Source organism: Peromyscus maniculatus, chromosome 4, assembly GCF_049852395.1.
Source record: "Peromyscus maniculatus bairdii isolate BWxNUB_F1_BW_parent chromosome 4, HU_Pman_BW_mat_3.1, whole genome shotgun sequence".
NCBI lineage: Eukaryota > Metazoa > Chordata > Mammalia > Rodentia > Cricetidae > Peromyscus > Peromyscus maniculatus.
In genome coordinates, this window is record NC_134855.1 from 113370948 (window position 1) to 113383187 (window position 12240).

Consider the following 12240-nt stretch of genomic DNA (forward strand, 5'->3'; position numbering starts at 1 on the left):
AGGGATGGCACACACCCTTGTCCCCAGGGTTTTAAGCAAAATGCAGTGTTTTTTACACCCCTCCTTCTACGTACTGCTTAAGATTTGGCCTCTTAAGTATTACAAGGTTCTGACATGAACTGATTGTCCCCAAAGGTAGACCTGCTAGACCAGTCCCAGATTTCTTCTATACTAGAGGAAAAGAAATCAACCAGATTCTCTGTGGTGACAGGAGCCACTATCTATGACAACTTGGTGCAGTTGGGGCCATAGGAAAGAGCTCACTGGTAGGGAAAGAAATCATGTCATTTAGAAAAAAATGACTGTTTGCAAATTCATTGCAAAAGCAGTAAAGAATGTGCCTTGGCTTTCACACTCGATTCTTGATGGTCTTGGTTTATTATGCATTTCTTCTTCTTCAATTTGTCCAGGTTTTTCCTTCCATTACAATAAATAACTCGATGTCCTTGATCAATTCTTCTATTTCCCATGTTAGCTTGAGTTACACATTTTCCAATTGTAGCCTAAAGCCATTTGAAAATAATACTGCATCTTTCCTTGATATTATATCAGCTGAGCAATATAATATTTGTGTCTCAACACTGATATTACTTGATACTAGTACACTTTTTGTTTGGGGTTTGTTGTAGCAAGGATGGTAGACTTGCAGTTTTGTGACTGACAGTCACTTCTCTTTGCATACGAGATGAAAATAGGAACATTATGATGATAGGATCTAAGACCTGCTCTGTTTCCAAATAACAAGAAAAGAGTTCTAGAATCGTATCTAACATTCTGAGTGTTCTGTCTCAGAGCACACATGCAGTGACTTCTCTTAGAGTCTTTTCTGATTTGAACACAGGCTATGCAATACATAGAACTTCTCGCATCATGGAAAGATTCTTCACAGAATCCTTAAGAAAAATACCCTACATCATGGATTCTGTTTCACACTAGAAGGTAGTGACACATGCTCAGGCAGGCGAGGCCATTCTGAAGGGGCCATAAAGTGTTATTCCACATTCACATACCAGGCTGCTGCCACAGATGAGGTGACTTAGTTGGAAATCACTGTTAAAAATGACAGCAGTTAGCAACTGTCAGTAAGTAGAATATGAAGTATTTAAAACATGTGACAGATGTTAAAATATCTAGCTTTAAATTATGGCAAATCCTAAGACCCTTTTTAAACTCATTATGTAAAATGAGAAGTAAATAAATAGGGCATAGAGGATGCTTACTGCAGGAGAGCTACTCTGATAAATAAGTGCCAATGTGTGCCATTATAGGTTTTCTCAAGTTCAAAGAGCATATAACATCAAGAAACAAACTTTAATATACAAGGTGGACTCTGGGTGATAATAGTAGTTAATGTAGGTTCATTGATTGTAACAAATTTATCACTCTGATGGGGAATATTTAATAATGGAATAAGCTATTCATGTGGTGCTGCAGAGGAAACATGGAAACCCTTGTACCTGCCACTCAGTTTTGCATTGAACCTAAAATGGCATTAAAATATTTATTTAAAATGTCATCACAAGGGCTGAGGACTCTGCTCTGTAGAGGAAGTGCTGGCTTTTTAGATCTTCAGTGTGGAGACCTACAGAGGCTTCCTAGTGAGACCTTACTCAGGGTCAGAAAATCTGAGCTTGCTTTACCCAGCAGGGTTGCATAAGGAGATGATTTGGCCACAGGTGTGTTTACCAGGTATTTTGAAGGATCTACACTTGGCTGTATAGTATGCTTTGATCTTGCAAGGGGGATGTCTTTTGCCTCTCCCCTTTGCATATTATAAAAAACCTTTTTGAATAAAGCTCTAGGTGCAACTGGGTATTGACCCAGGGCCCTCCCAAAGCTGTCCTGTGTCTTTGTCTTTCTCCTCGTTGTCTAGGTCTAAGTTTCTACCAAATATTTCCTCATTCCTCTCTCTTCCACCCAAGAACCCTTCTAAAGGTAGGAGCAAGGTGGGAGCTGGTCTCTGGTAGACTTCCATACTTCAGCATACACAAATCTAGTTATGACAGTACACATCTGTAATTCCAGTGCTGGGGAAAAGGACAGAGACAGGCAGGTCCCTGGGGCTTGCCAGGTAGCCAGTCTAGTCAAATAGCAGCCTCCAGGATCAGTGAGAGACACTGTATCAGACATAGGGCTGAGAACAATAGAAGATGATACTCAAAGCCAGTTTCTAGCCTTCTACCCTTCATATGTACACATGCATACACTCAGATGAGTGTAGCTCTCACACACATGCATGGACCACACACAAAATAATTTTTAATACATAATTACAATACAGCTGTCAAATTGGACACTTTGGAAGTATCTACTTTTAGAACATGAGCCTTGTTAGTCCTTTATGGCAGTATGCATTGATTTATAATTCTGTATGTATATACTTATATAATGTATTATTTATATGCATATGTGTATAAACAGGGAGATACTCAGAGACCTTCTAGAATATTTTCAACTCCTCAAAGAAAATTTTGAATGAACACATATTTCTGAAAGAGGCTACACTTTGCCTTTGGATGTGATTCGACCAGGTTAATATTAAGTTGAAGCCATTCCCTGGGAAACGGACATGCCATGATGCCATGGGATCCTTTCAAAACTTGCAACCACTGTGTACTTCTGGCTTCTCCTAGCGGCAGTGCCACTGAAACTAGTGGATGTGTTTGAACTCAGTCCTCAAACAAGCAAAACTCTACACCTTTTTAAAACAATGAAAAGAAAAGTGGGTTGAAAATGTAAGTATGGGGCTAGATAGAGTTTAGGGCACTTGCTCTGTTACAGAGGGCCAAAAAAAATAAGAATATAAGTATGACATTTTTAAAAAAATTTTAAAAAAAATAGCTCCCAAATACATAAAGCAATGCTCAACTACCTTGGTGGGTCAGGATGTCAATGAAAACTACTGCAGGGTTTCATATTGGGTCAGTTAGATTTGAACAACTTTTCTGGATGTCGAATGAGAGCAGATGGCTTTGTTTTAATGCAAGAAACACAAGTTTTTATGCTCTGCCAGTAAGAATGCACAGTATCATTTCATTGAGCAAATAATACTGATAAAAATGCTGGAATCCTAGAATTCTTTAGGTTCTTCACAATAGAGAATCATTTGGCTATGTCCTAAGATAAAATGAAGCATGAAACCAACATTTTCAAATAAATAAAGATAAATATCTATAGTAAAAGTAGAGATTCTCAAGTTATACATTCTTTCAGAAGAAGAATATGGGAATTGAAACTAACTGGACCTATGTAAAAGAGCCTTGTTTAAAGAAATAATATTGATTATAAACAGGAACTTATGCACTGAATTTCAAGCATAGAGGGTGCCATAGTATGAGATAAAGAACATCATCTAAGAGGAGCTACATAGTATTGACATTTCAGGGATGGTTCCATTACAAACAGTCACCTTTACCATTATAGCACGAACACAGCTACAAACAATGCAGAAATGAGAAGTATGTCTATGTTACAATAAAACTTTATTTATAAAACAGACATGTTTTTAAAAAAATTTTTTGTTTGTTTGTTTTAAGACAAGGTGTCTCTGTATAACTTTGGAGCCTGTTCTGGAACTCACTCTGTAGACCAGCTGCTGACAACATCTTTAATCCCAGCACTTAGGAGGAAGGGGTAGGAGGATCTCTGAAACTTCGAGGCCAGCATGGTCTATAGAGTGAGCTCCAGGATACCCAAGGCTACACAGAGAAACCCTGCCCCTCCCCCCAAAAAAAAGAAAAGAAAAGAAAAACAGATGACAGCCTAGATTGAGTCTTCAGGCCTTAGTCTATTGACCCTGAACTATACCACCCTCTTCAGAATGCCATATAAAAATAGATGCAATGTTGATATTTACCTTTCAAACTAGAGCTTACTCCTAGAAAGAGAAGTTAAAAAGTGGGGGGGAGAACATAGGGAAGAATCAATTTAAACTGTATTGCAACAGTTTACAATGTTTTAAGTATTAAGAAATTTTTTAAGAAAAAAATGTAATTAAGGAATTGTGGCAAAATGTTAATGTTTGTCAAATTTGGATTAGAGATAATGTGTTAGTTACATCAGTCTGTGTATTTTATATGTGTAACAAAAAATAAAATACTCAAAAATGAAAAGTAATATAAATACATTAGAACATTTAAAATCACATGAATCAGAAGAGTAGAAAACAGAAACATTGGCAAGAACGACATTTCTTTCCAAAGACACAGTCTTTTTATGTTTACTCTTCTTAGCCAGAGGCTGAATTAGCCCTGGAGAATTCCTTTTTGTTCTCAAAACTGGGAGCATTTAATTGAACTACTGCATGGATGGTATTTGGATGAAGGACAAAAATGAATCATGTCAGGGCTGAATCTTTTTTTTTAATTCTCTGTACAGGAACTAAAGGAAATTTGAGTTGAGTTTGTGCCCATCTCCATCAGGGCTGCAAGACATCAGTTCTACATTTTGTGGCTGGCCTCATATTCTCTCCATTAGATCATTTCTTGTTTCTCCCCTACTTCATCCACTTCATCCTTCTAAGGGGGTGGTAAAGTGCTTAACTTGAGAGGCAAACCTGAGTTCAAATTCCAAGTGCCCCCTAATTATCTGTGCCCACCTTACGCTGTTTATTCAACATCTCTACATCAGCTTTTTCATCTCCAAAATGTGCTGTTGACAATATACTGTCTTTCAGAGGGCAATGTGAGGACTATGAGTTAGTTATTTATAAAATGTTTACAACATAGCCTGGCTATAAGAAGTCATAAATCAGTGTTGGCAATTGAATGCAGTTCAGTGGGTTTATTCATCTGTTCAGTTGTGTAGATTAGCTGTCCTTGAATTTTCTAGAACAACACAATGATGAACCCAGCAACTAAGAGTTCAAGTTTGAAGTCCAAGAAACCAGTGATCTGATCCCAAGCAGTGACTGTATTAGCCCCAATACAAATTATAAGTGCTTTGAACCCGTGAGTTCTTTCGGCTAAATGAGGATAATAACTACCCATATCCTAGAAAAATATTATGAGAGCCAGTTACAGAATGCAAAGATCTCCCTTCAGAATGTAATAAATATTCAAACAGTTGTCAGCAGCATAATTGATACGTGTGACTAATAAGTATTCGTAGAATTAAGCAAACATATGAAATCATATGCCACAAATTTCAGAACTTAAATATCTCTAGAAATAAAAGGGCACTACCTTCATGACATGGTAGGAAAAATATCTTTGAATCTGTCTAAATTGGCATCCGAGAGGAGAGGGAATGGAGAAGGGATCGAAACAGGAGCACTGAAACTCCAGCAGAATTCCACACAGTTGATCTTTAGTCATCTTCTCAGGTTAAGGTCTTTGTCCCAAGAAGAAGTTTCAACCTAAGACTGGAACTGTCCTCTAAGAAGTTTCTGGATTTAAACAGCTGGGGCCAAGCCAACTTGAGTGACTGTCCTTCCTTGGTTTCTGAAAGGAAAGACCAGATCCTCTATACCAAAGAAGCTGCCCTTCTCAGGCCATAGGCTCAGCACTGGATTTATGAGAGCAAAGTCCCAGTAAGATCCACTGGTCCCACAGCAAAGCATCGTCCATATTCTCCTGAGTTCAGGTTTGAAGTCCAGGAAACCAGTACTCTGATCTCCAGCAGTGACTCTTATTTCCTCATACTTCATTATGCTCTGACCCCTTCTCTTTAGCCATGCTGTTCCTAACACAGCTGCAAGGTCTTTGGGGGCTATGCAAATCTCAACAGCCCCAAATCATCTATTTGTTTGCTTGAGAACGGAATAAACAAAGACTGGGCTAAAGCTTCCCAAGCCAGATCCTGGACTGTCCTGCTATTCAGCGGGCTGCTTTTGGCCCAGCTGTATATTTAAATGTTGATGCACATAAAACACATAAAGAGTTCCTGGGTAAGTATAGATTCTGATGGGGTGTGGAGCCTGAAATCAGCATTTCTAACAAGCTTTCTGGAGCGCTACATGTTGACCCTAGAACATGGCCGGCCACTCATGTTGTGGTACAGCCAAGACCTTGCTCAGAAACTCCTAATACAGAACCTCTGTCCCCTCCTCAGCTCTACTGAAGGCACAAGTTCTCTTCAACAAAACCCTGATGCAAATACATGTGAAACTTGAAAAATGCTCCATACATGGGCCGGTTACCCCAGAGCTTGTTTGTATATTCCTTCCTTGTACAAGGTGGCTACTTCTGTTACTCTAAAAAATCCTAAAACCCTACTAGTTACTGTACTGGGAAGGATTCTAGCAGGGCGCTGACTTTGTTCTTTGTGATTCTGCTTACACTGTCATCAGCCACGTGGACTTTGTGCTAGAACACGCTTTGATAACAAAGAGACCAGAGTGCCTGCACCTGTCTTTCTCTGCCTCTTTCTGTACCCCTTCACCAAAACTAACAAGCACAATCATTTCCACACCCATACTCCTCACCTGTCAGCAAACTCAGCTCTGAGATAGCCTCTGCACAGGATGGGATTAAACTGATGTCAGTCTTGCTAGGACTTCACTTGGTTCCCACCCTTCTCCCTCCTCTCTGACTGTTCCTGCCTACTACGCTAATTTTGTCATGGAACACTGTAATAAGCCCAAATCCTCATAAAACCTCATCTCAGGATCTGCTTCTGGGCATCCCCAAGTAAGACATGATAGTTTCTTCTGTGAAAGGACCATAGAGAGACCAGTGGATCTAGAAAACCTGTGCTGATGAATCGGCAGCCATGGCCACCAGATATGCCTCTGATTCCGGAACTTTTTCCTTTTTTTCCAATCTAATGAGAAATCTTGAGGATTGAATTCAAGTCTAAACATGAAACCAATTTATGTTTCATAATTACCTTCTATATATAGTGTGAAGGTAATTTTTATACGATATTTTTATTTTTACATCTATATTTAGACTGACCAAGTACATGAAATTATGTGAATTTTCTTATTTGGAATGCCCCAGAGGTGCTCAAACAGGTAAAATACTGAACTAAAATAAATATCTTACTAAAAATAATTTTATGTACTTTTTTCTTTTGTTAAATTTGGCTACTAGAATATTCAAAGTTCCATTTGGCTCACATTATATTTTTATAGGGCTGGATATAGTGGAAGACTTAGATTTTCAGCCTAAAACATCAAACTAAAATTAAATTTCTGGAAACTTTTTAATTCCTTTTGTATTTGGTGTGAAATTGGCTCTAAACCAGTGCTTCTCAATCTTCCTAATGCTATGACCATATAATACAGTTCCTCATGTTGTGGTAACCCCCAACCAAAAAAAATATTCTGTTGCTACTTCATAACTATAATTTTGCTACTGTTATGAACCATAATGTAAATATCTGATATGTAGGACATCTGATATGAGACCCCCAAAGGGTCTCACCACCTACAGGTTGAAAACAGCTGTTCTAAACAAACCCACAAAACCATACAACTTCAATTATAAATACTTTCACTGCTACATAAAGTTGCCACAGAGCAATCTAAGTTTGATCTTTATTCTAGAAAAGTCTATAAAAGAGACAATTTTTTAAAACCAGTGGCAATATTTATTATTTATTCAAATCATCTAATTTTAGTAAAATTGCTTTCCGTGCCGTTGAAAACATTGTCTTGATGCTTTGCTTTTCTGTGTGCGCTTCAAGTTTTGTAGTAGATGACATTATCTTCCTTCCATAGCTATCCTGTGCTGCTCTTTCTAAAGCCCCAACATCTAATCCATAGAGGTCAAAGCTTCAGCATCCTCACCTGCACTGTTGCAGCCTCCTGACTGAGGTCTTTGCATGCTCAGCCTCAGATTCCTCCTGCCATTGTTGTCAAGTAATCCCCCTAGTGCTCAGCCTCATCCTGTCTCTCCTCACTGCCCATCCTGGAAATGGGCTTTTGATGCTATTACATTTTCGCTTGCTGTCTTTGGACATCTGAGCACACATGAAATGTTCTTTTACTCTGACCTACAACTCTACTTCTTAGAATTCTCTCTCTCTCTCTCTCTCTCTCTCTCTCTCTCTCTCTCTCTCTCTCTCTCTCTCTCTCTCTCCCTCCCTCCCTCCCTCCCTCCCCCCTCCCCCTCTCTCTCTTCTTTCCTATTAGATCATTTCCTTTTCCTTGTAACTCCTAACATGTTTGTTTACCTCTGGCTCTTTCAGTTAGTTTTCTGTCTTAATCTGTCTGCCTTCCCTTTCCAATCACTCTTGGCCCACTGTTGTTCTAGTCCTGTACAAAGTATCCCATTGTTATAAGATAGCACATTATTAGGGTTTTAAGCCAGAAAGCAAAAAAAGAAAAAGAAAGAAAAAAGAAAACCCACAATTTAAAAAATACTATGCAAAGATAAGTAAAATCAACAGTAGGAATAACAACAAACATAAGTTGGAAAAGTGCCGAACTAAAAGACATCATTTTTACAATGAATACAAAGATAGGAAGATTCTAGATTTTCCACCAGAATTGTTTGAGATCTCTCCCACTAGTATCTTGCACAGTGCCAGATGGTGTTATGTAGGCTGTGGGTGAGGGAAGGGGAGGTGAAAGAATCATTGCTCTTTCCCAGATGTCAAATCCAGGAACTATGATACCAAACCTGCAAGACACGCTCATGGGGGCAGCAGTGGCTCAATTTGTATAAGGGTAACCATGTGCTCCCTGATTGGATGTGAGGCTCACTCCACAAGCAGGAATCCATACCTAATACTATAAACTTTGTATAGTAGGTAGAAACCTACTATAAATCTCCACTATGTGAGTGGTGAAGGAAGAAGATTTTTTTCTCATTCTTTGGAAAATAGATTTACCACATTTTAAAACTTTTCTGTTATTCTATAATTCTTTATAATTCAACAAAAATATTAAAACTGTATAGTTGTTAAAGCACAGCAGTTTTATCTATGAGGAACTTAAAAGACAGAAAACTGTATCTTCATTTATACATTTCCTTATTAAAAGAGAATCACTCGGATTTGAATTTGATTATAACATTTTAAAGAGAAAAGATGCTGGGTAGGAAACTGTTCCTATCCAACTTGAATTAATTCATCTGTCTTCCTGGAAGGCAAGTTAAAAGCATAATTTACACCTGAATAATATTTAAGCTAATTCAAGTGTGACTTATATTTTTCAGGAATGGACAAGTGAGGTTTTCAGCTTGGCCACAAACCTACTGGCTCAGAACATGTCCAGGGATGCATCTCTGGAGAAAGCGTAAGTCATGCTGATTGTACTGCTAAGGGTGTTGCTTCTTCTAAATCCGTTCCCTTTCTCTTTTTTGAATCTCTGTTTATGCTGCCTTGGCTTCTCACATTCATAAACATATATTTCCCTTTGGGATAGGTTGGAGGACAGATTCTTCAGGTTTTGAAGACTTCCAGGAGAGATGGCTCTTCCCACCAAGTGCACACCAGGCTGAGGTGGCCTGAAGATCAGGGCTTTTGATGTACAAAAAGGAGATACCTCCAAATTCTGGCAGCTGTGCTCAGAACACAGAGTTGCTCTTTTCAGAGTTTGCTCTGCTGCCTCTGCTTGGGTTCTCTCTTTTGTTAACTCTTGAAGAGAATGGACAGCATATGTCCTTGTTATTCTAGATCTGGACAATTTTGATGGGTACCATAAGAACTTCCTACCTCTTTCATTCAAATGGGTTGAATTCTGGAACTTATAGACTATTAAACCAAGCAATAGAGGAGAGAGAGAATAGAGGGACAAGCAGAAAGAAAATAAGAGGAGAAAGAAAGGAAATAAGATTAGAAAATCACCCTGGAATTGCATCAGCCGTTCTAAAAATTATTTGACCAAGGAAAATAATGATGCATGCCGGATGAGCAGCAGGGGGATGGGTGTGTTCCTCTTGGTGACTCTGGTGGTTCAGGAGCTTGGGGGGACCTTTCAAACAAAACCACAGGCAGAAATGTTAATAGACATGACTTTAATTCACTGAATATATTTCTGTCTTCACTCTTGTTCCAGAGCCATACCTGTAACTAGAGTTTTCCTGCCTTGCCCACAGTCAGGACAAATCTTTGTCACCTGCCAGTCCCACAGCTGCTCAGACCAAACCAAGTAAACACAGAGACTTATATTGCTTACAAACTGTATGGCCATGGCAGGCTTCTTGTTAACTGTTCTTATAGCTTAAATTAATCCATTTCCATAAATCTATACCTTGCCACGTGGCTTGTGGCTTACCAGCATCTTCACATGCTGCTTGTCATGGTGGCGGCTGGCAGTGACTCCTTTCACCTTCCTGTTCTTTCTTTTCTCCTCTCTGTTGGTCCTGCCTATACTTCCTGCCTAGCCACTGGACAGTCAGTGTTGTATTTATTGACCAATCAGAGTAATTTGACATACAGACCATCCCACAGCACATACCCATTGTTTTAGACCTCATCTCAGGCACTTTCTAGTTTGTTCTTATGTGACTTTTAGTCACAGGTCTTTACTCAAATGTTTCATCATGGAATAATCCCCTCTCCTAATTTTGTTACCTTAAGGATCCTCCCAACATGCCTCTTGCCTTATTTCCTCCTTTCTTTTGACCCTGTTTATCTTACTTGACATCCTTTATCCAACGAATATTTCTAGAACATGTATTTTTCTACAAAATGTTAATAAATGAGATAGAGAGAGAAATAGAATGTTCAAGCTGAGACACAGCATGGTGAAACTGGCTGACTAATCATAATCTACTGAAAATGTCTATTCCAGATGGATGACCCTTGTGAGGGCTGCTGTGGGAAATATAGCACATGAGTTTTGATGAATGTATTGTGTACAAATCGGGATATGGGGTCTTTGGGTCACAGTATATGCAGTGTCCCAAAGCAGCATCTCCTGTTGACAGTCTGCCAGCAGTGGTTGAGAGTTCTGTTGCTCTAACTCTCTACTTCTGTGTCTGTAGGCTGATGAGGAGATCAATCCAGTTCTTATATTCTTTGTGAATATCATATAAAAAAACTCTGATAACTAAGCAGGACATAGACGTATCTCAGAAACTTAACACTGAGGGGGAAAAAACAAGACCCAAAACACAACTGCATTTTATGTAGGGACAAAAACAAGCAAAGACAATCTCTACTGTTTAATGTAAACATGCCAATGATTTACAGAGATGGAATCCAGAAGAAGGCAAGAGGGGAACTTCTGGGAAGCTTCTAAAAAGGGCATTGTTCCATTTCACCATCCAGTTACCAATTTGGAGATTAGGATAGTTTGGCAAATTCAGCACACTGCACATGGACTTGAGCTCTTCTTGTATCCTATTTTCAGTACCTTTTAAAATGAATGACTAACTTTTTTGCTCTCCCAACAGATATACTAAGCTCAAGCTTCAGGTCACTCCAGAAGGGCGCATTCCTCTCAAAAAGTAAGCTCTGGCCATGTTTCTCATCATTGATCTGCTTTGTCCCAAAAACTTGAATCTGTGCCATTGGTCTGGTTTATTTCTTCACCAGGCTGTGTGGGAGCATGGAAATGATGTGGTGACCCTGTCCTCCGTCATGCTAGTCTCAGACAAGAGCAGATGGCTTCCTCATGACTCTTCCCTGGCCGCCACTTCCTGTGGTGTCACTTTTGAGAGAGTTCAGGAAGTGGGTAGAGGGAATAGGGAAGAAATCACACTGTGTCAATCACTGAATTCACTTGAGGAGGTTCAGATCAATTCTAGGAGTGTACATTGTGTGACTTTGGTATGCCTTTGGTCACTATAAGGCAAGGCTCTCAATGCCAAGTAGGCACAGGCGCCAGGCAGGGAACTCAAGTAACAAGGCAGGGTAAGAAGAGGAAGAGAGCCACAAAGAGAAGCCAGGATAGGCAAGATGGCAGATCACCTTTACCCTGAAGAAGTGGTAAGCACCAGACTGAGTGTTCTAGTGTATCAATTGAGTGTACAAATCCAAATCATTGTATTCAACTGCTGGCAAAGAAAGTACATGGTTAGACTATGTTAGCCAGAAGTGCTTAAGCTTTGACGTGGAAGCATACAGTGAACTTCTGTATAATACCATTGGAGGCCATGTGCATAATAAGGACAAGATTGAGAAGACTGGGGAAGTTGTTTATTTTAGGAATTAATGTGAAAAATTACTTGGGCTGGAGAGATGGCTCAGAGGTTATGAGTACTTACTGCTCTTCCAGAGGTCCTGAGTTCAATTCCCAGCAACTACATGGTGGCTCACAACCATTTCTAATGAGATCTGGTGTCCTCTTCTGGTGTGCAGAAAAACATGCAGGCAGAACACCATATACATAATAAATAAATCTCT

The 12240-nt window shown here is 39.3% G+C and overlaps 1 protein-coding gene across 2 annotated transcripts in view; it reads left to right on the forward strand.

The window, feature by feature from the left end:
• The window catches only part of Plcb1 (phospholipase C beta 1), a 695339-nt gene that overhangs the window by 466866 nt on the left and 216233 nt on the right, over positions 1-12240 (forward strand). For both annotated transcript variants that reach the window (XM_006983966.4, XM_006983965.4), the window contains exons 5-6: positions 9105-9184; positions 11289-11342. In XM_006983966.4, coding sequence (XP_006984028.1) covers positions 9105-9184; positions 11289-11342 — 134 coding nt within the window. The remainder of the gene's footprint in view (positions 1-9104; positions 9185-11288; positions 11343-12240) is intronic.